The sequence below is a fragment of the Lampris incognitus genome, chromosome 9 (assembly GCF_029633865.1).
Source record: "Lampris incognitus isolate fLamInc1 chromosome 9, fLamInc1.hap2, whole genome shotgun sequence".
In the NCBI taxonomy this organism is placed as follows: domain Eukaryota; kingdom Metazoa; phylum Chordata; class Actinopteri; order Lampriformes; family Lampridae; genus Lampris; species Lampris incognitus.
The window spans coordinates 37,184,918-37,208,071 of NC_079219.1; the positions used below are offsets into that span (position 1 = coordinate 37,184,918).

Here is a 23,154-nt window from a genome sequence, read left to right on the forward strand (position 1 = left end):
TCATGCAAGCCTCTCCAACATGGTAAGGTGGCGATCCAGAAGACATCATTATACCATATTATCACAATCGGTGAAAACAACAGCTTGTTATGATATTTTTCAGTGGAGCTGTTGACATTTTGACGGTGTACTTTTTGCAGCTATCCCACAGGAACTTTTGTCTGGAGAGGTAAATGTAGCCTTTACCCTGAATTCATCATCCTATTTGTGGATTTTGCTAAAATTTAACTCAGGTAATCTCTTAGGTAGTCACACAAATAAATAGTTCTGATTCACTGTGGTGGAGCTTCAGAGTAGAGTACCGTTATTAGCTAATGTGCAGTGCCGCAAGCTTAACATTTATCCGAGTTTAGATTGACCTTCTGCACCAAGCTCTGATTAATATGGTAGAAAACAAAATTAAATAATTGTGAAAAAGACAAACAGGCGGGATAGTCACAGACTCCCTTGATTTTCTACTAGTAGATTCTGCTTTGGGGGAGATTCTGGGACGCTACTATGTTGTAGTGCACAGCTCAAAGCAAGGTGGACACTGATTTTTGGTCTTTTGTCCACCTCTAAGCCGGGCAACCTTTTTGGAAGTCACCAATCTTGGCTCAGCTTGCTGGTCTCCCTTGCCTATTGCAGTTTCCTTGTTTACATGAAAATGGCTGAGACAGCCATTTTGGCCGTTTTATACATGCTTTAGCTGTGATGGAATAAAACTCACAAGTCTACTGATCCCGAGTTTTCCTAAATAAGTAAATATTTTAGTCGGACACTGTCAGATTACATATCATATTCCTGAACACAAAATAGTTCTGAGTATTTCGAACTTGTGTGACCATATAGGTCATACTGACTGCATACATTTTCGATATTTTGCCTCAGTGTTAAATCTTTTTTTTTTCCCCTACATTTCCCTATTGCACATATACATCAGATGTTACCTTGGCAATGATTACTGTTCATTTGCTTTTTCTTATCAAACAGTAGAGAAATATATGGAAGAATAAAAAGAAATAGGCACACTTTTGATTGTTTAGGATTTCCGATGCTCAAATAGACATTTGTGATATTGGTTAGAATTAACTTAACTAAATGTCAGATACCAGTAGTACAGCTACTACTACTACTACTTTCAGATGTTCCCATTAGGGGTCGCCACTCCACCTTGCCTGCACTCTCTTCTTCACGCCGTTGCTTTGGACAGTTGACCCCAAATATTTAAACTCATCCAAGTATTTAAACTCTACTGTCAGTATACCAATGCAAACCACAAAAAAAAAAAGGTGTGCATTCTCAGTATTGTCCACACAACTGCTGCTGAGGAATGTGGACAAAAGACGACACTGTTCCATACTATAACACCACAAAGGATGGCGTAGATGGGCTGGACCTAATGGTGAGGAAATATTCAGTCAAAGGGGGCAAACGTAGTTGCTCAGTAGCTGTCTTTTACAATATCTTTCACCTGGCTGTGATCAATGCATGCACGAATGAGAAAATACCACGGAATAAATTCTCCCTACTTTCAAAAGAGCTTTGTGTGAATCATATGATCAAAAGAAAAACAACTGGTGGATGGAGGTCCCAGGCTGCTGCAACAGCAGAATGAAAAGTACAGGCGGAGGCGCAAAGTGCAGAGAAAGGTGCAAGTGGAACAAAACTCTGGATATCGTCAAAAAGGTCACAAAGTGCTATGTGGGAATTGCGTATGTAAGGTGTTGACTGAGTAGGTGAGTCACAGGAATCAATTTGTATGGCTGCTTTGTCCAAGGAAAGTTTAGTGTACACTTAGTTCAAATATGAATTGAGCCCAATTTCCATCTTTGCCTCTACAAAATATGATTTCTTCTTGCAGCAACTGTTGTGTAAAGGATCTAATTTAAAGCACTTTAGATCTAATTTTCATCTTGTTTCTTGTGATATTCAGTATCACTCCATACGTTTAGCAGAATAAGCATTTTAACGTGTCAATGAAAAAGGTGTTAAATTTTCTTTTTTATGTTTTAACATTCTTCATGTAAAGATATTCTAGTAAGAGTTTTTAATATAGCTATTGTGTCACATAATCCAGTGTAGATACATATTTTATAACTACAGTGCTTACAGTAATGCACTTTTTTATTACCTATTCTAACACCACATATTCAGTTTTAGCAGTTATGTATTATGGTGTGTGTGTGTGTATATACACTCACTGGCCACTTTATTAGGTACACCTTGCTAGTACCGGGTATGAACCCCCTTTTGCCTTCAGAACTGCCTTAATCCTTCGTGGCATAGATTTAACCAGGTACTGGAAACATTCCTCAGAGAATTTGGTCCATATTGACATGATAGCATCACGCAGTTGCTGCAGATTTGTCGGCTGCACATCCATGATACGAATCTCCCGGTCCACCACATCCCAAAGGTGCTCTATTGGATTGAGATCTGGTGACTGTGGAGGCCATTTGAGTACAGTGAACTCATTGTCATGTTCAAGAAACCAGTCTGAGATGATTCGAGCTTTATGACATTGCGCGTTATCCTGCTGGAAGTAGCCATCAGAAGATGGGAACACTGTGGTCATAAAGGGATGGACATGGTCAGCAACAATACTCAGGTAGGCTGTGGCGTTGACACGATGCTCAGTTGGTACTAAGGGGCCCAAAGTGTGCCAAGAAAATATCCCCCACACCATTACACCACCACCACCAGCCTGAACCGTTGATACAAGGCAGGATGGATCCATGCTTTCATGTTGTTGACGCCAAATTCTGATCCTACCATCCGAATGTCGCAGCAGAAATCGAGACTCATCAGACCAGGCAACGTTTTTCCAATCTTCTATTGTCCAATTTTGGTGAGCCTGTGCGAATTGTAGCCTCAGTTTCCCGTTCTTAGCTGACAGGAGTGGCACCCGGTGTGGTCTTCTGCTGCTGTAGCCCATCTGCCTCAAGGTTCGACGTGTTGTGCATTCAGAGATGCTCTTCTGCATACCTCGGTTGTAATGAGTGGTTATTTGAGTTACTGTTGCCTTTCTATCAGCTCGAACCAGTCTGGCCATTCTCCTCTGACCTCCGGCATCAACAAGGCATTTTCGCCCGCAGAACTGCTGCTCACTGGATATTTTTCTCTTTTTAGGACCATTTTCTGTAAACCCTAGAGATGGTTGTGCGTGAAAATCCCAGTAGATCAGCAGTTTCTGAAATACTCAGACCAGCCCGTCTGGCACCAACAACCATGCCACGTTCAAAGTCACTTAAATCACCTTTCTTCCCCATTCTGATGCTCGGTTTGAACTGCAGCAGATGGTCTTGACCATGTCTACATGCCTAAATGCATTGAGTTGCTGCCATGTGATTGGCTGATTAGAAATTTGCGTTAACGAGCACTTGGACAGGTGTGCCTAATAAAGTGGCCGGTGAGTGTATATATATATAGATAGATAGATAGATAGATAGATAGATAGATAGATAGATAGATAGATAGATAGATAGATAGATAGATAGATAGATAGATAGATAGATAGATAGATAGATATGCAAGGAATGTAGAACGGTGCAGATGAGGGTAGTGTAGCAGTCTATTCTGTTGCCTACCAACATGGGGATTGTAAGATCAAATCCCCGTGTTACCTCCGGCTTGGTCGAGTGTCCCTACAGACACAGTTGGCCGTGTCTGTGGGTGGGAAGCCGGATGTGGGTATGTGCACTGGTCACTGCACTAGCCCCTCCTCCAGTCAGTCGGGGTGCCTATGTTCCCCTGGCAAAACTCCTCACTGTCAGGTGAAAAGAAGCGGCTGGCGACCCTACATGTGTCAGAGGAGGCATGTGGTAGTCTGCAGCCCTCTCCAGATCGGCAGAGGGGATGGAGCAGTGACTGGGACAGCGCAGAAGGGTGGGGTAATTTGCCAGATACAATTAAGAGAGAAAAAGGGAGAAAAATATCACAAAAAAAAGTAAAAATGACAGCTATGCCATTCTAGTAGTTATGGGATTCTGGCTGTTCAAGTGTCAAAGTCAATGGACACCAACTGATGAGGTTCAAGGCCATATTAGCACACAAACAATCAGACACATTCCTCTGGTTCAGAGAGACTGTGAGTAACAATATCAATATGCCAACTTTTGTGCAGCCGGAAAGGGTAAAATGAAGAGTTGCAATATCTCTAACCATACTGATATAAGTTCTGTGCTGGATGTTCTGCTACTCGATTCATTTCAGGCTGACTGACGGGCAGAAAAAGAGGGAGCCATTTTCACACTTCATTTACTGAATACGGTAGCATGCTAGATTCAATAGCGCTTCCACACACACTCACTTACACTCAGACATACACACAGCGAGCATGATCAGAGACCTGCTTTCATGTTCTTGACAGCTGCTTACTGATTTTCAGGGTGAATGAGAATATGGCCAAGAAGGGGGGGGGGGAATAGGGCAGTAATAATATCGAATATATAGAAAGCACTAAGTTTAAATATATCAATAGCACTGGGTAGTTCAGAGCAACCTCCTCAAGGCATATGTACTTACTTATCTATCTATCTATCTATCTATCTATCTATCTATCTATCTATCTATCTATCTATCTATCTATCTATCTATCTATCTATCTATCTATCTATCTATCTATCTATCTATCTCAACAGTTAGATCGATAGATATACACTGATGAGGCAAAACATTATGGCAACTCACAGGTGAACCAAATAATGTTGATCATCTCCAAACAAGGGCACATGTCAAGGTCTGGGTAGATTAGATAGGATAATCATTTCCCGTAGTCGATGCGTCGGACGCAAAAAGAAATGGGCAGGTGTAAAGACCCGAGCAACTTTGAATAGGGCCAATTGTTAAGGCCAGATGACTGAGTCAGAGCATCTCTGAAATGGCAAAGCTTGTGGGTTGCTCCTGGTCAGCAGTGGTGACTACCTACTGACAGTGATCCATGGATGGACAAACCACAAACCAGCGGCAGGGTGTTGGGCGCCCAAGGTTCATTGATGCACGAGGGCAACAAAGGGTATCCCATCTGGTCTAAACCAACAGAAGGTCTACTGTGGCACAAGTTACAGAAAAGTTTAGTGATAGCTAAAGGAGTAATGTATCACAACAATCAGTGCACTGCAACCTGCTACGTAGCTGCAGACCGGCCAGAGTGCCCATGATGACCCCTCTCCACCGTTGAAAGTGCATAAAATGGGCAGGTGAGCATCGGAACTGTACTTTGAAGCAGTGGAGGGTCGCCTGGTCCGATGAGTCCTGTTTTCTTTTAGAGCATGTGGGTGGCCGTGTACATGTGTGCCGTTTACCTGGGGAAATGACGGCACCAGGATGCATGCACTGTGGCAAGACAAGCCAGTGGAGGGAGTGTAATGTGCTTGGTAATGTTCTGTTAGGCAACCCTGGGTCCGGCCATTCATGTGAATAGCAATTTGATACGTGCCACCTACCTAAACATCGTTACAATCTAGGTACACCCTTTTATGGCAATGGTATTCCATGATGGTGGTGGCCTTTCAGCACGATAATGTGCCCCGCTACACTGCTCACACTGTTCAGAAATGGTTTGAGGAACATGATGAAGTGTTCAAGGTTTTACCCTGGCATCCAAATTCTCCACATCTCAATCTGATTGATGGGGGGATATGCTGGACCAACTAGTCTGATACATGGCAGCTCCACCATGTAGCTGACAGGACTTGAAGGATCTGCTGCTAATGTTTTTGTGCCAAAAACCACAGGACACCATCAGGGGTCTAGTAGAGTCCACACCTTGGCGGGTCAGTGCTGTTTTGGTGGCACACAGAGGACCAATAGCATGTTAGGCAGGTGGTCATAATGTTTTGGCTCACCTGTGCGTGTGTGTGTGTGTGTGTGTGTGTGTGTGTGTGTGTGTGTGTGTGTGTGTGTGTTTACAGATAGACAGACAGATAGATCTAGAAGATGAAGAGAGTGAAGATGAGGAAGAGAATGAAGGCAGAACCAAGGATCAAATGGTGGAAGCTGAAGACGAAAGACTGTTGTGTGGAGTTCAGGGAGGAGTTAAGACAGGCACTGGGTGGTAGTGAAGAGTTGCCAGATGGCTGGGCAAGCGCTCCAGAAATAGTGAGGGTGACAGCTAGGAAGGTACTTGGTGTGTCAACTGAACAGAGGAAGGAAGACAAGGTGACTTGGTGTTGGAATGAGGGAATACTGGAAAGTATACAGAGGAACAGGGTGGCGAAGAAGAAATGGGATAGTCAGAGAGATGAAGAAAGCACAGAGGGGTATAAGGAGATGTGGCATAAGGTAAAGAGAGAGGTGGCAAAAGCAAAGGTGTATGGTGAGTCGTATGAGATTAGGGGTGGGCAATATTATCCAGAAAGGGCCAATGTGGGTGCAGCTGTTTGTTCCAACCAAGCAATTACACACCTGTGTCTCCGAAACAAGTTCCTCAGCAAAGACTACCGGTTGATTAGTGGGATCAGGTGTGTAACGGCTTGGTTGGAACAAAACCCTTCACCCACACCGGCCCTTTCTGGATAAGATTGTCCGCCAATGGTAGACACTAAGGAAGGACAAAAGGACTTGTACCGATTGGCAAAAAAGAAGGACTGAGCTGGGAAGGATGTGCAGCAGGATAGGGTGATGAAGAATAGAGATGGAAATGTGCTGACAAGCGAGGAGAGTGTGTCGAGAAGGTGGAATGAGTACTTTGAGGGGCTGATGAACGAAGAAAATGAGAAACGGTTGGATAATGTGGGGATAGTGAATCAGGAAGTGCGGTGGATTAGCAAGGATGAAATGAGGGGAGCTATGAAGAGGATGAAGAGTGGAAAAGCGGTTCATCCAGATGACATATCTGTGGAGGCATGGAGATGTTTAGGAAAGATGGTGGTGGAGTATTTATCTAGATTTTTTAACACAATCATGCAAAGTGAGAGGGTGCCTCAGGAGTGGAAAATAAGTGCGGAATAAGGGTGATGTGCAGAGCTGTAGTAATGACAAAGGTATAAAGTAGACCAGTCAAAAGCATGAAGTTATGGGAAAGAGAGGTGGAAGCTAGGTTAAGAGGAGAGATCACGATTAGCAAGCAGCAGCATGGCTTCATGCCAGGAAAGAGCACTACAGATGCAATGTTTTCTATGAGAGTTTATAATAGCTTAAAAGTGTACTAATTTATACAAGTTTAAAATACCTGTGCAGACGGTTTCATTAAAATAAAATATGACTGTAACTAAAATGCACTCTGGAGAAGTGCCAACCATATTGTCTCTTCATTTTGAGCTTCTTGAGATAAAAAAATTCCATCATTAATGTATTTTTTAAATTTTTTTCTTCCCCCTTTTTCTCCCAATTGTACTTGGCCAATTACTCCACTCTTCTGAGCTGTCCCAGTCACTGCTCCACACCCTCTGCTGATCCGGAGAGGGCTGCAGACTACCACATACCTCCTCCAATACATGTGGAGTCACCAGCTGCTTCTTTTCACCTGACAGTGAGGAGTTTCACCAGGGGGACATAGCACATGGGAGAATCACGCTATTCCCCCCAGTTCCCCCTCCTGCTCGAACAGGCCCCGACTGACCAAAGGAGGAGCGACCAGGACACATACCCACATCCGGCTTCCTACCCGCAGATACAGCCAATTGTGTCTGTAGGGATGCCTGGCCAAGCCGGAGGTAAAACGGGGATTCGAACCGTCGGTCCCCGTGTTGGTAGGCAACGGAATAGACCACTTCGCCCCCATCATTAATGTATTTGCATGTTTTTTTCTTTCCCACAAGATGATTCTGAACGTCCCAAGCACAGGATCGCCTTTTGTGGCAGACATGGTCAAGCTGCTGTTGGGTAACGTAGATTGTACATTGCTTTTCAAACAATGTGTCGGAAGTCCCATTAGGTGGCACGGTGGCCCAGTGGTTAGCACTGTTGCCTCACACCAAGAAGGTCCTAGGTTCAAACCCCAGGCCATCCCAGGTCCTTACATATTTTAATGTTTGTATCAATAATCTTATATCCTCATCAGCTCCCCTACTGTGTGGAGTCCCTCAGGGGTCTGTCCTTGGGCCAATCCTCTTCTCTTTATACATGCTTCCTCTGGGTCATTTGTTTAGTCACTTATGCGAATGATACTCAGATCTATACTGCTCAAAAAAATAAAGGGAACACCTAAAAACACAATATAGACATCGATGAATGAAATATTTCAGCTGAAAATCTTTATTTATTAGACAGAGGAATGTGTTTAGAGCAAAATAACCTAAGAATGATCAACGGAAATCAAAATCATTAGCCCATTAAGGTCTGGATTCAGAATCATACTCAAATCAAAGTGGAAAATGAGAACATAGGCTGATCCAACTTCTGTGGAAATTCTTCAAGACGATTCAAAATGAGGCTCAGTAGTGTGTGTGGCCTCCACGTGCCTGTATGCACTCCCTACAACGTCTGGGCATGCTCCTGATGAGACGACGGAGGGTTTCCTGAGCGATCTCGTCCCAGACCTGGATCAGGGCATCGATCAACTCCTGGACAGTCTGTGGTGCGACATCGCGTTGGCGGATGGTACGAGACATGATGTCCCAGAGGTGCTCGATTGGATTCAGGTCTGGGGAATGTGCAGGCCAGTCCATAGCATCAATGCCCTCGACATACAGGAACTGCTGACACACTCTGGCCACATGAGGACGAGCATTGTCATGCATGAGCAGGAACCCAGGGCCCACTGCACCAGCATATGGTCTGACAATGGGTCTGAGGATCTCATCCCGGTACCTAATGGCAGTCATGGTACCTCTGGCTAGCACGTAGAGGTCTGTGCGGCCCTCCAAGGATATGCCTCCCCAGACCATCACTGACCCACCGCCAAACCGGTCATGCTGGAGGATGTTGCAGGCAGCAGAACGTTCTCCACAGCGTCTCCAGACTCTCTCACATCTGTCACATGTGTTCAGTGTGAACCTGCTCTCATCTGTGAAGAGCACAGGGCGCCAATGGCGAATTTGCCAACCAAGATGTTCTCTGGCAAAGGTCAATCGGGCTGCACGGTGTTGGACTGTGAGCACAGGCCCCAATTGTGGACGTCGGACCCTCATACCATCCTCATGCATTCTGTTTCTCACTGTTTGAGCAGAAACCTGCACATTAGTGGCTTGTTGAAGGTCGTTTTGTAGGGCTCCGGCAGTGCTCCTCCTGTTCCTCCTTGCACAAAGGACCAGATAGCGGTCCTGCTGCGGGGTTGTTGTCCTCCTGCGGCCCCCTCCACGTCTCCTGGTGTACTGGCCTGTCTCCTGGTACCTCCTCCATGCTCTGGACACTGTGCTGGGAGACACATCAAATCTTCTTGCCACAGCACGCATTGATGTGCCATCCTGGATGAGCTGCACTACCTGAGCAACTTCTGTAGGTTGCAGATACCGCCTCATGCCACCTCTAGTGGGGAGGGCACTAGCAAAATTAAAAACTAACCAAAGATCGGCCAGAAAAGATGAGGACAGGCAAATGGTCTGTGGCCACCACCTGCAAATCCATTCCTTTTATAGGGATTGTCTTGCAAATTGTCTATTTTCCACCTGGTGGAAATTAGACAATTTACCAACAGGTGAAATTGATTCACAAATCAGTGTTGCTTCCTAACTGGACAGGTTGATATCTCAAAAGTGTGATTGACTTGGAGCTACATTGCATTGCCTATGTGTTCCCTTTATTTTTTTGAGCAGTGTATTTCTCCACCAAACCCAATAACCTGAATCAACTGTACTCCCTTCGTGATTGTTTAACTGCCACCAAGACTGGATGTCCCTTAATTTCCTCCATCTAAACCCTGACAAAACTGAAGTTCTCTTAATTGGTCCTGACAACTTTGCCACTGCAGTTGATCAGTTTATTGGTCCACTTCATTCAAACATCGAACTTACCGCTAAAAATCTTGGTATCATCTTTGACCAGAATATGTCTTTTGATCACCATGTTACTAAGCTTGTCCAATCCTGTTTTCTTAAGCTACGAAATATTGCAAAAATCAGAAATATTTTGTCTTTTAAGTATATCTAAAAATTAATTCACACTTTTATTTTCTCCCGTCTAGATTACTGTAACTCCCGCTACTCTGGCCTCAACCAAGCTACATTAAATCGTCTACAGTTGGTTCAGAATGCAGCTGCTAGACTACTAACAAGAACTAGCCGTAGGTCCCATATTACCCCTATTCTTGCATCCCTCCATTGGCTTCCCATAAAATTCAGAATAATCTTATTGATTACATTTAAAGCACTGCATGATCTTGCCCCCAGTTATATTTTTGATCTTCTCATTCCTCATTCCACTTCCCGACCACTCCAATTCTCAAACCTCAGACTTTTATTCATCTCTCACTCCAACTGCAAAACAAAAGGTGACCACGTCTTTGCAGTTTTAGCACCAAGCCTCTGGAATAATCTCCCCCAATCCATTAGATTCACTGAATCTTTGGACTGTTTTAACTGGCTTCTAAAAACCCATCTTTTCAAACCCCTGACTTCTGTTTTGTTTCGTTTTTAGCTTGGTCTTTTACTCCCTATGCCATGTCTTTATATTCATTCAATTAATTTTATGCTTTTATTCACATTTTGTGGATTGAGTGTAACTATATGTTTTTAAAGGTGCAATATGAATAAAATTTGCCTTGCTTGCTTGCTTGCTGTGTGGAGTTTGCATGTTCTCCGTGTGTCTGCATGGGTTTTCTCAGGGTGCTCCAGTTTCCTCCCACCTTCAAAAAGACATGCATGTTAGGGTTAATACTCCTGATTGTTCCCCTGACCAAGGCAATGGAAAGAAGAACTGGAGTTGGTCCCTGGGTGCTTCAGGGTGGCTACCCACTGCTGCTAGCTACACAGCTAGGATGGTTAAATGCAGAGTGAATTTCATTGTATGTATGTACAAATGACAAATAAAGTGTATTCTATTCTATTCTACACTAGGTGACTTTCCCAAAAACTTTCAGTCCTTTCAGTCCTAGCCTTGATTTGCATAAACCTCAGTGTTTTCAGGACAATCACAGCATACTCCCATGACATCGTTGGTCTCTGGGCAAGTTGAACACTCCGGTGTAAGACCTTACATTTACCTACACCAGGTTGAGTCAGTCAGATAATACATCTGATGAAAAAGATGGGGCAAAAGGAAGTTACCAGTGAGGATAAAACCCATGTCAAGAAGTCCGATGTGTGACGAGTGCCTCAGGATCTCAGGCTTTCCCACTTTCTAGCGTTGGAAGTTACACACTACACATTCAAAAATAATGGCTGATGGGGTGTCCAGGTGGCATGGCGGTCTATTCCGTTGCCTACCAACACAGGGATGGCCGGTTTGAATCCCCGTGTTACCTCCAGCTTGGTCGGGCATCCCTACAGAGACAACTGGCCATGTCTGTGGGTGGGTATGTGTCCTGGTCACTGCACTAGTGCCTCCTCAGGTCAGTCAGGATGCTTGTTTGGGGGCGAGGGGAACTGGGGGGAATAGCGCGATCCTCCCATGCACTACATCACCCTTGTGAAGCTCCTCACTGTCAGGTGAAAAGAAGCTGCTGGTACTCCAAATGTATCGGAGGAGGCATGTGGTAGTCTGCAGCCCTCCCCGGATTGGCAGAGGGGGTGGAGCAGAGACCAGGACGACTTATAAGAGTTGGGTAATTGGCCAAGTACAATTGGAAGAAAAAAAAAAGGGGGGGGATAATAATGATAATGGCTGAACAGTCAAACTTTACAAAGGGCAAAACTGTCCTATTCCTTCTTTTTAGGGTGCATTTTTCTCTAAGTTAAGTTGAAGAGAAAGTTTGTAAAAACAAATCTTAAGAGGGAGAACAACCTCACTCTGAGAGAGGGAAGAGTAGCAAAGCATGCGGCAGTGTGAAAGACATTTTTATCCTCCTCTGCTAACACCTCACAAATGGGGCCATTGACGGCACAATGCAATCAACTAAAATGTCAAGGACAAGTGGCCCATGAGTGGCAACTGGGCCCTTAACTGCCTCAATCAGTAAATAGGCCTATGAGGCTGTCTGGACCTGTCAGTTTAGAAAAAAAAAAGTGTGTGTGTAGGTGTGTGAAAGTGTGAATGTGTATAAGCGAAAGAAGGGAAAGAAGAGGAGGAAGAAGATGCTGGGTGACAGATACAGATAAAAACTAGAGGAGTCCACTCAGGAGAGTGCAGGTCCCCACCAGGCATGTCACCTCCTCTCTGGACCTCAGATGTAGGAGAAAAACCAGCTGAGGAGTTAGCACTCAATTGTGGTATAAAATGGGTCTTTTGAAGGTTTTGAATCACCACAGCCATGAGAGGTCCTTCATCATAACTGTGCACGGAAATTATTAGGCTGAAAGGCCCGGTAGTATGGGAGATTAGCAGCAGACACACAGACACAGACACACACACAGACACACACACACACGCACACACACACACACACACACACGGACAGAAAAACCAGTGTTTTTCCTGCCATTAGACTTTTCGACTGAACAGGTAATATGGAAAAGAAAAGTTGTTAATATGCAGAGCTCAAGCTAAAAATTCTACCTAATAAAAACGTTTTTCCTGTCAGTCTGTGGATGCATACCCTCCTAGACAGACTTTCGCATGAATGCGACCAATATGAACTTGCTCGGGCAGCGCCAAAGAACATACTGGTTGAGCGAGGTAGAGAAAGAATGTAGAGAGGGAGCAACCACACAATAATGACGTAATACAACTGTTAAAACTAATTCTGAGAACAATTATAAGAATAAAAATCATGAAGGTAATTATAATTTGAATAGCACTTCTCATTTAGAGAAAAAATAAAACAAAAAACAAACAGCATAAGGTCAGGGTTGAACTGACATGTGTGAGTTTGAGTAGCAAAGTGTGTGTATCTGCATGTGAGAACACGTACGTGTGTGTGTGTGTGCGTGTGCGTGTGTGTGTGTATATATATATATATATATATATAAGTATATATATATATATATATATATATATATACACGTGTCAATGCATGTGAAGGAGATCTCTTAATGGCATGGGGGGGGGTAGAAGTGGCACTTGGCTTTTTCAGCGCCAATCAAAATCAAAGCTATTCTTTGTGACATATGTATGAAGAGATGTTGAGAGGGAGAGAAAAAAAATACAAAAAAAGGGGAAGAATTGGTCTAATATTCACTACTCTAACCACTATCATCATCATGGTCATCACTGATGACAGCATTTATACTTCCAGCATTTTCCTCATTATCACCTGGATGAAAAGAACAGGGTAACATGCGGCCAGGATAGACAGAATCAAGAAGTGTCGGAGAAACATGGAGCAGAGAAAGAATAAATGAATTGGATGAAGATGAAAATGAAGAAGAGGAAGAATTAGGAAGGGGCAGGACAGAATGAGACTTGAAGACAAAGAAGGGAAGTTCTATCCCAGAAAGGTGAATCAGTTCATCTGGACACAACATTAACTGTGAGAAACACTCCATCACTCATCTAAGTGACCTCTTCAGTCTCAACTGACTGCAGGTGTCCCCCCCCCCCATATAAACAATGCAGCAGCATAACGACCCAAACCAACGACCAGTTTCATATGCAAATTACCATGATGATTAACCAGAGTTATAACGAAGGAGAGTTACAAAGGCCATGTGTACTATTCACAGAGGATTTGGGAATGTTTGCAATCACAGCCTTGCAACATGGCAACATATGTACTCTCAGCCCCCCCCCCCCCCCAACCCGTTGTTCAGGGATGGACGTTCCCTCCTCACATAGATGGCCTCTTTGACTCCCCGTTCAAACCAGCGTTCCTCCCTATCAAGGATGTGCACATCCTCATCCTTGAAAGAGTGGCCACTGGCCTGTAGATGGTGTAGACTGTGAAGTCCTGGCCTGACGTGTTAGCTCTCCTGTGTTGTGCCATCCTCTTGGCCAGCATATGTTTAGTTTCCCCAATGTACAAGTCACGGTAATCCTCCTGGCACTTAACAGCGTACACTATATTGCTCCGTTTGTGCCGGAGGACCTGATCCTTGGGGTGCACCAATTTGTGGCGCAGTGCGTTTTGGGGTTTGAAAGCAACTGAGACACGGTGTTTGGAAAATAAGTCAAGTCAAGTCAATTTCATTTGTAAAGCCCAATATCACAAATTACAAATTGCCTCAGTGGGCTTAACAGCAACACAACACCCTGTCCTTAGACCCTCTCATCGCATAAGGAACAACTCCCTACAAAAAAAACACAAAAAAAACATTCTAATGGGGAGCAAAAATAGGAAGAAACCTCAGGGAGAGCAACAACATACACGTCTCAACCGTTCTGACACTCCCGCCACAGGCGGAATCGCCACTGGTTTACACTTAGGCAGCCCTGGTCCTTCTCCTCTCTTTAATTCTCTTTCTTACAATGCTGTGATTGCAACTATTCCCAAATCGTCTGTTAATAGCACACATGTGCCATTGAAATTCTAGTTAATGGTGGAAGTAATTTGCATATGAAACTGGTCATTGGTTTGGGTCGTTATGCCGCTGTATTGTTTATAAGGGTGGGGGTACCTGCAGTCAGTTGAGACTGAAGAGGTCACTCAGATGAGTGATGAAACGTTTCTCTCTAAATAAACCTTGTGTCCAGATGAACTGATTCAACTTCATGGGATTTCCCTCCTGGGATTACTGAGCATGCGTACAGACAAGGGAAGTTCTTGTGGAAGGAGGAAGAGGAGGAGGAAGAGGAGGAGGAGGATTTTTCTGTTCTTGCCTGAAAAACCTCTGGGAAAGAGCTAAAGTGCAGGCAAATGTAAAACAGCTGTCTTCGTCATACCTCCGCATTCCCCGAAGACACACTTGCACCGACTCGCATGCGGCGACATTCACACAGACCCACATCCATGCGGCTCCCGTTACAAAGCTGTCTCAACAGACTACATGATGAGGGAGCACAACAGGACGGAAAGGGAAGGATGTTTTTTTTTTTTAAGAAAGTAGGAAATGTCGAGGAACAAAATAGCAATAATAATAATGACAATAAAAGAAAAGAAAACGGGTCATATTTTGAATGACTCCAACAGCAAAATGGAAAGGTAGTGGGGGTGGGGGGGGGAGTGTGACTGTATTGGAAGAGAGGAAGGGGGAGAGGGGGTGAAGTTAAATGGTAACAGTATGAGGGACAACAAAAGAAGACTATGATAACTTAAGAACACATCCTCCCATCTCTGCATATATAGGTTAATTGACTGAGGAATTAAAGAGAAAGAAAAAAAAGATTCAATTGTTAAACGCTTCGACTTGAACAATAAGAGGGGCAGCGGCATATGGAATGATTCTTCAAACACACACACACACACACACACACACACACACACACACACACACACACAGAACACAAGCCAGTGTGCTGTCCCAAGAATATTACTAATTATCAGTTAATTGTTATTCCCTATCATTAGGAGGGTGGGCTTTTTAATTGTAATGTAGCCAAGCAGAAAGCCAACCTATACATGCGGGGGACAATTAGCCACCTCCATTAACCCCTGGTTAATTACAACCTCCACTGATGCTTCCCACAGCAGTTTTCCACTCTTTTTACCCCCTCGTCTCTATGCCCAGCCCTTTCTTCTCTGGTTTATTTCTCATTTCTGCCCTCCTTTCATCCATCTATTGCCCGCCATCTCCCTCAGTTTTTTTGATCCCGGTGTGCCCAAATTTACTCGACCGACCATTTTGGCCCCGCTCTCCCCCGTCTCCTTACCTCAAGGATGTGGGACCGGAACAAAAGAAGCCGGGGAAGAGTAATAACAACTTGTTCACAAAATCTGCTATTCAAAAATAAAGTGGAGCACCTGAGTGAATTACTGACGACGTGACTCTCTGCTCCCTATTCTTTATCCAGTAGTAGTGTGTTTATCCATTGTGCCGTGCACTTTCTTAACTCTTTCTTCCCCATTCCCCTCCATCTGTGTGTGGGCGTTTTCCTAACTGTTCATTCACATTCGACCTTGAAGGCAAACTACAGTGGACTTAACTACCTCCCTGCTTTACTCTTCTCTTGTTAGCGCTTGCTTTCTTTATCGATATTCATAACAAAATATACAGGCTACCTCCACAATGCAGTAATGATTATGAGTAATAATATGGTTCGGGGTCGGCGCGGTGGTGCAGTGGTTAGCGCGGTTGCCTCACAGCAAGAAGGTCCTGGGTTCGAGCCCCGGAGTAGTCCAACCTTGGGGGGGGTCGTCCCAGGTCGTCCTCTGTGTGGAGTTTGCATGTTCTCCCCGTGTCTGTGTGGGTTTCCTCCAGGTGCTCCACTTTCCTCCCACAGTCCAAAGACATGTAGGTCAGGTGAATCGGCTGTACTAAATTGTCCCTAGGCGTGTGTGTGTGTGTGTATGTGTGTCAGTGGCCTGGTGGCCTGGTGGTCTGTCCAGGGTGTCTCCCCGCCTGCCGCCCAGTGGCTGCTGGGATAGGCTCCAGCCTCCCCGCGACCCTGAGAGCAGGATAAGCGGTGTGGATAATGGATGGATGCAGTACGGTTTAGTCTACTTTGATTACAGTAAAGCAGATTTGCAGAATTTTGGTGTAGACTAGCGGTTAACATTTTGACATCTGCTGAAAACAAACACGCATTTTTTTTCTCTTAAAATTGTCCCTTCCACCTGTCCTCCCCTTCTTTTCTCCCAACTGGTGCATGCTTTCTCTTCACTTGTCATGTGGATTTGTTGTCCGAATGAGAGCGAGGGAGAAGGCTGACTCTACCCCTCATCCAGCGGTGGCAGGGTAGCGATAATGTGTGATAATATGTTGTTACTAAATGTGCTCGAAACAATGAACACTAAATAAAGCAATATACATAGATGGAGAGGATGGGATAAAGAGAAGAATGAAATGAAAGAGAACGCACATTGCTATCTCCCCAACTTATTGTGGTTTTGCACCCCCCCACACACAGACACACACAGACACACACACACACAGACACACACACACACACACACACACACAGTAGAAGGAGCTGGCTAACAACGGCCATTGTTCCAGCACAGAGAGCGATGAAGGCTGATAATGCGGTGTTGCTAAAGAGCAGACAATGGTCCTTAATTGACTCATTAGTTAGAACAGAGAATGAAGCAGACTAATGACTGTGGTTGGAGCGGTGAGGACAGAACAGCCAAACTGCTTAGTAAGCAATATGGGGAAGTGCTTAGCTTATTGTGTGCGGGGAAAGCAATTTTTTCTGCAAGCCAGAATGAGTAATACTGGGGGCTTACACAGAGAATACAACCGGTGCTGGTAAAACAGACCGGCGGCTGGGCTCATACCCACAACACTTTAGTTTACACTCCACCGCAGACCTTCTACATATGTGTGAATTTACTCACGGTAGTAATCTGTTTTGGGAAGAAGGTGCTGGATTTGTCCAGTCAGATAGAGGTAAAGAGGTGCCTCCTAAATTACGTATATTTGATATTTACCCAGATGGTTTTGTGACCTCTAAAAATGTAAGCTCCCTACTCAACGTCTGTACAACCTGCTCATGAATGAAACGAACAACCTGTGTAACGTCACAACGGCTGAAAGGACTGACTTTTTACTTTGCTTTAGAAGAGACAAGTTACATCACAAAGAATAAGCTTGGCTAGTTTCGGGGCATTTGGAACATCTGCAACTTCCTGGACAATCATAATATTGAAGGTGATAAGCCTGCACATTGATGGTATTTCTTTTTGAGTGTAAACGGTCCAATATAGAGAAATACTACTGCCCTGTGATGGCCTGGCAGCATGTCCAGGGTGTCTCCCTGCCTGCCGCCCAATGACTGCTGGGATAGACTCCAGCATCCCCGCCACCCTGACAGCAGGATAAGTGATTTGGATAATGGATGGATGGATGGAATGTTGAACTGTATTGAACTGATTGCCATTTAGGGCTGTACCCCCCCCCACTTTTTGTTCTTTTTCTTCGTTTTTTTTCTCCCCGATTGTATCCAGCCAATTACTCTATTTCCCGAGCCGTCCCGGTCGCCGCTCCACCCCCTCTGCTGATCCAGGGAGGGCTGCAAACTACCACATGCCTCCTCCGCTACATGTGGCGTCGCCAGCCGCTTCTTTTCACCTGATGGTGAGGAGTTTCACCAGGGGGACGTAGCACGTGGGAGGATCATGCTACGTCCCTCCAGTTCCCCCTCCCCCTCAAGCAGGCACCCCGGTCAACCAGAGGAGGCGCCAGTGCAACGAACAGGACATATACCCACATCCGGCTTCCTACCCGCAGACACGGACAATTGTGTCTGTAGGGACGCCCGACCAAGCCGGAGGTAACACGGGGATTCGAACCAGCAATCCTCGCGTTGGTAGGCAACGGAATAGACCGCTACACTACACAGACGCCCCCTCTTCATTTTTTTTTTAACAACAATAATTGTTATTTGAATGTATATTCATTATTGTTTGTTCATCATCATCTGTACTGTATTTTTGTACACATAGTATACACCTTGTTCTGTGTTGCCCTTTTTTCCAGAACAAAATTCAATAAAGAAATGCAAATAAACAAATAATTAAATAAATAGCTTACTCAAGACAGAACACTGTAATACATAGCAAGCAAACTCCTATGTTTATATGTGGGTATGTGTGCACACTTGCGACTGTAGTATTGTGTTGGAGAGTACTGACTAACATATCTACGAATAAAAATAGTGTCAATCAGAAACTGGAAAATCCTGGGTTTGTGTGTGTGTGTGTGCTTGTGTGTGTGCACACTTGGTGTGACTGCGTTAGGCGAGAGGACCATCATGCACATCACTTCCTGTGCAGGCATGTGTGATGCGGGTACCTCGAGGTGCTCCAGGATGTAGGGTGGGTTGGTCATGCCCAGCCGCAGCATGGCTCCTTCAGGGATCACCTCCACCAGCTTCCACAGCAGGGAGGGCAGGTCAGTCCCGATGTCTCTGCCGTAGGCCCCTGTGTCTTCACTGGTCAACCAGATCTCACACACTCCCTCTGGACAGACAGACGGAAAGGATGGCAACATGTGAGAAGAAACCCAATTAATGTCCTATGTTTGAAAAACCATAGAAAACCTGGGACGGATTGATGAAACTGACGAAAGGAAGCGGATTCCTTTTTCACGGGGGTTGAACAGAAATTGACGTGGTAGAGTAACTGAGCACACTGCTTTTATCAAAATGTTAAATAAATAACACAGCCAACCTAAATGCCTTATTACAACATGTGTAGCAACTATCCAGGACCAACCTATGCTTTATTAGAAACAGATACTATTGTTGCTAAAGTTGCACCTGCAAGAACCATTTGGTTTTGTTTTTTTCTTGGATATGTTTTTTCGGTTTACAAGAACTTGAGAAAACCTTTTAGGAGGACATTATTTCTTTTTTGAGATTTTTCTCCCCCCTTTTTCTCCCAATTGTACTTTGCCAATTACCCCACTCTTCTGAGCCATCCCGGTCGCTGCTCCACCCCCTCTGCTGATCTGGGGAGGGCTGCAGACTACCACATGCCTCCTCCGATACATGTGGAGTCGCTTCTTTTCACCTGACATTGAGGAGTTTCACCAGGGGGAAGTACCGCGTGGGAGGATCACGCTATTCCCCCCAGTTCCCCCTACCCCGAACAGGTGTGCCGACCGACCAGAGGAGGCGCTAGTGCAGCGACCAGGACACATACCCACATCCGGCTTCCCATCCACAGACACGGCCAATTGTGTCTGTAGGGACACCCGACCAAGCCGGAGGTAACACGGGGATTTGAACCAGTGATTCGAACCAGTTGGTTAGGCAACGGAATAGACTGCCACACCACCCGGATGCCTAGGAGGACATTATTTCTGTAATGACCTAAGGCATGGCTGAATACTATAAACTAAATACCTATCAGGCTGCTATGTTATCCTGGGACTCATACTCGTGGCCAGAATGGACAGTGTTTCAGGACAGTCTTAATGTTAATCACCTGAGATGACTGAGATGTACTTTTATTAATACCCGTGGGGCAAGTCATCCTCTGCATTTAACTCATCCCAACACACACTGGAAGCAGTGGGTAGCCGCCGTACAGCACCCAGGGACCAACTCCTCTCTTCTTTCCAATGCCTTGCTCAGGGGCACAGGCAGGAGTATTAACCCTAACATGCATGTCTTTTTGATGGTGGGAGGAAACCGGAGCACCCGGAGGAAACCCACACAGACATGGGGAGAACATGCAAACTCCACACAGAAAGGACCTGGGGTTCGAACCCAGGACCTTCTTGCTGTGAGGCAACAGTGATGACCATCGGGTTTCTGTGCTGCTGGGTGGTTTGATGCCTTGCTCAAGGGCACCTAAAAAACCTGCCAAGTGAGCGCCTGCACCTCTTTAGTTACTTTCATTAGTTACCGCCCAGCTCTTCAGTGACCTTCTGCTCACATGTGCAGGTCGTTATAAAAACTGCTGCCCCAGCCAGAGTTACATTTCACGTTAAATGAAGGCCTGCTTTCCGGAAGCAGTTGGGAGGAACAATAAAACACGCATGTAGCGTTTTATATGACTGTCTTAGCGCTCCTAGGCTTCAGGTCTGTCAGAGATGGCTAACAACAACACCGGTCCTACGGACACAGAGCACCAGACGCGAAGGTCACATGCAAAGAGAGGGCGCTACTGACGTCCCGTTAAAGCACAGCCGCGCTCGCCACAACAGTCTAATGAGCCAGCCGCCATTCGGCTGCCGAACCGCAAACGGTTGACTGACTTGTTCAGCTGCAGCTTGGACACATCATTTCATATGGAGGGACGCAGCACTACACTCGGCCACGCACGGGCAGGAGCGCGAGTTCACACATACACACACGAACATCATCATCATTAGCTGTGCAGAAAGACAGATGCATACGGTCATCCACGGCTCAGATTAAAGATGATGATGATGGGCTAATTGGACAGTGTTGAAAACTGTAAGTGTGTGTGTGTGTGTGTGTGTGTGAGAGAGAGACTGCGTGACCGTGTGTAGAAGTGCATGCATGTGTCAGTAGATTAAATATGATGACTGTATAATTGTAGAGATCTTAAGAGTGGAGAGCCCATCATCATCATCACTGACATTAAGAGGTGTTAATGATTTCTTGGCCAGATGCATCTTAAAAACACCACCATAAACATCATTCAGAAGCCGCACGATTAAACCCGAAGGTTCACATCCAGGATCTTTATCTTCCAAATACAGGAACACAACTTATTCAACACATCCGAGCTTTGTTTTGCTTCTGCTGGATTTGTATTTTATTTTTATTTATTTTTAACAGACCCATACAATGTTGGCTGTTTTGTTTCAGGTGGAAAATATTTGCAACCGTTATCCATCCAGGATTAAATGTCTTGCTCAAGGGTACATCAATAACATCCATCCATCCATTAGCCAAGCCGCTTATCCTGTTCTCAGGGTCACGGGGATGCTGGAGCCTATCCCAGCAGCCTACTAAACCTGGGGTTGTGTCCCGGCTGGGGTGGGTCCCAGCTGCCCCCTGAATTCACTACATTTGGTGTCAGAAGTGGGATGGGAGGCCGTGAGGCCACTGGAAGTTCGTGTGCCCAGAGGCATGAGGGAGCTGATATGCTAAAATCTGGGATGTGCTTCACGAAGGAGGGTGGGGTACGGTAACGACCATGGATGACTAGACTCAATAGCCAACTGGCTACCGGATTGGACACTTTAGTGGACTGGTTAACATAGTCGCCTGTGGGCCGTGTGACCTGGGTTCACGTCCCGGCTGCAGCGGCTCGCGGCTGCCCTCTGAATTTGCTACATTGGTAGCATTGTACATTGTACAATGCTACCAATGTAGCATTGGGCGGCAGGTGGGGAGACACACTGTACAGGCCACCAGTCCATCACAGGGCCCACCCACACACACACACACACACACACACACCTAGGGACAATGTAGTACGGCCGATTCACCTGACCTACATGTCTTTGGACTGTGGGAGGAAACCGGAGCACCCAGAGGAAACCCACACAGACACGGGAGGACAGGCAAACTCCACACAGAAGACGACCCGGGACGACCCCAAGGTTGGACTACCCCAGGGCTCGAACCCAGGACCTTCTTGCTGTGAGGTGACCGTGCTAACCACCGTGCCGCCCCACATCAATAACAGTGGAAGAAAAAAGGATGCGATTTACTCATCTCTCTGTGAAACCGGTTTAGGACTGTAACCTACCAAGTGTCTGGTCTGTAGTCTAACTCCAACATCTACCCTACGCTGCACTGACATTACTCCGCATTTCTTTGTGTGTGCTTGTTTGTTGTCATACTGCTCCCGTCTTTTTGGATGAACAAGTGGTTTTGCTTAATTCATGATTTATCTTACATCTCAGTTTTTATCCGTGTTTGTTTATTTATTTTTCTGCTTTACCCCCCCCCCCCTCACAATCTGGGTCACAAACACCCCTCGCAGGCAGGTGGTGACAACACGTTCCCAGGGCAGCTTATGTCAGCTTGCTGGTGCTAAATTGAACAAGTCTCCCCCGCGGTGTGTTTCCGCCCTCTGCCAAGGTCTAGTTTTCCCCTGCGCTCCCCGGGTCTCCGGGGTGCGTGTTTTTCTACACCCGTCACAATAACACCGCCCTGCCACGGAGTAAACGCTGACCGGCGTTGAACTTGACAAAAGTCAGGCATCCGCGACGGAGCCAACCCGGCACTACACGGGGATGGAGACTGAGGCGGCATCTTCCAAAATAACATTCCTCTAATTCCCGTGTGAAGACGGCAAGCTAGCTCACTGACTGACATCACATGGTTCTTTCAGTGTGTGTGTGTGTGTGTGTGTGTGTGTGTATGTGTGTGGAATAAAGAGATGTGAAAAACTCGCTTGGCAAAGCTATTGACAATGCTCTGTTTGCTCAAGGCCAGGAGCCTGCAGGGAGGCCCATGCAAACTCAGGTATCCTGCCCAGTTATTTGCCCCCCTTGCCCTCCACCTATCCTGTTCGCTGGCTCTAATCTTCCAACACACACACACACACACACACACACACACACACACACACACACACACACACACACACACACCCATGTGAGGAGGTGAGGCAGGCCTGTGGACAGTATTGGCCACAGAGAGCCGGGCAGTCGAGGAGGTCATTCCTTCATGTTGCACACCGCCAGCAAGAGCTACACAGCTGCTTCCTCTGCTTTGTGTGTGTGTGTGTGT

At 45.7% G+C, this 23,154-nt stretch overlaps 1 protein-coding gene across 1 annotated transcript in view; it reads right to left on the reverse strand.

Annotated features, from left to right (window-relative positions):
* The window catches only part of cdkal1 (CDK5 regulatory subunit associated protein 1-like 1), a 505,260-nt gene that overhangs the window by 223,802 nt on the left and 258,304 nt on the right, over positions 1-23,154 (reverse strand). Inside the window, exon 9 of the mRNA XM_056286983.1 lies at positions 18,786-18,952. Coding sequence (XP_056142958.1) covers positions 18,786-18,952 — 167 coding nt within the window. The remainder of the gene's footprint in view (positions 1-18,785; positions 18,953-23,154) is intronic.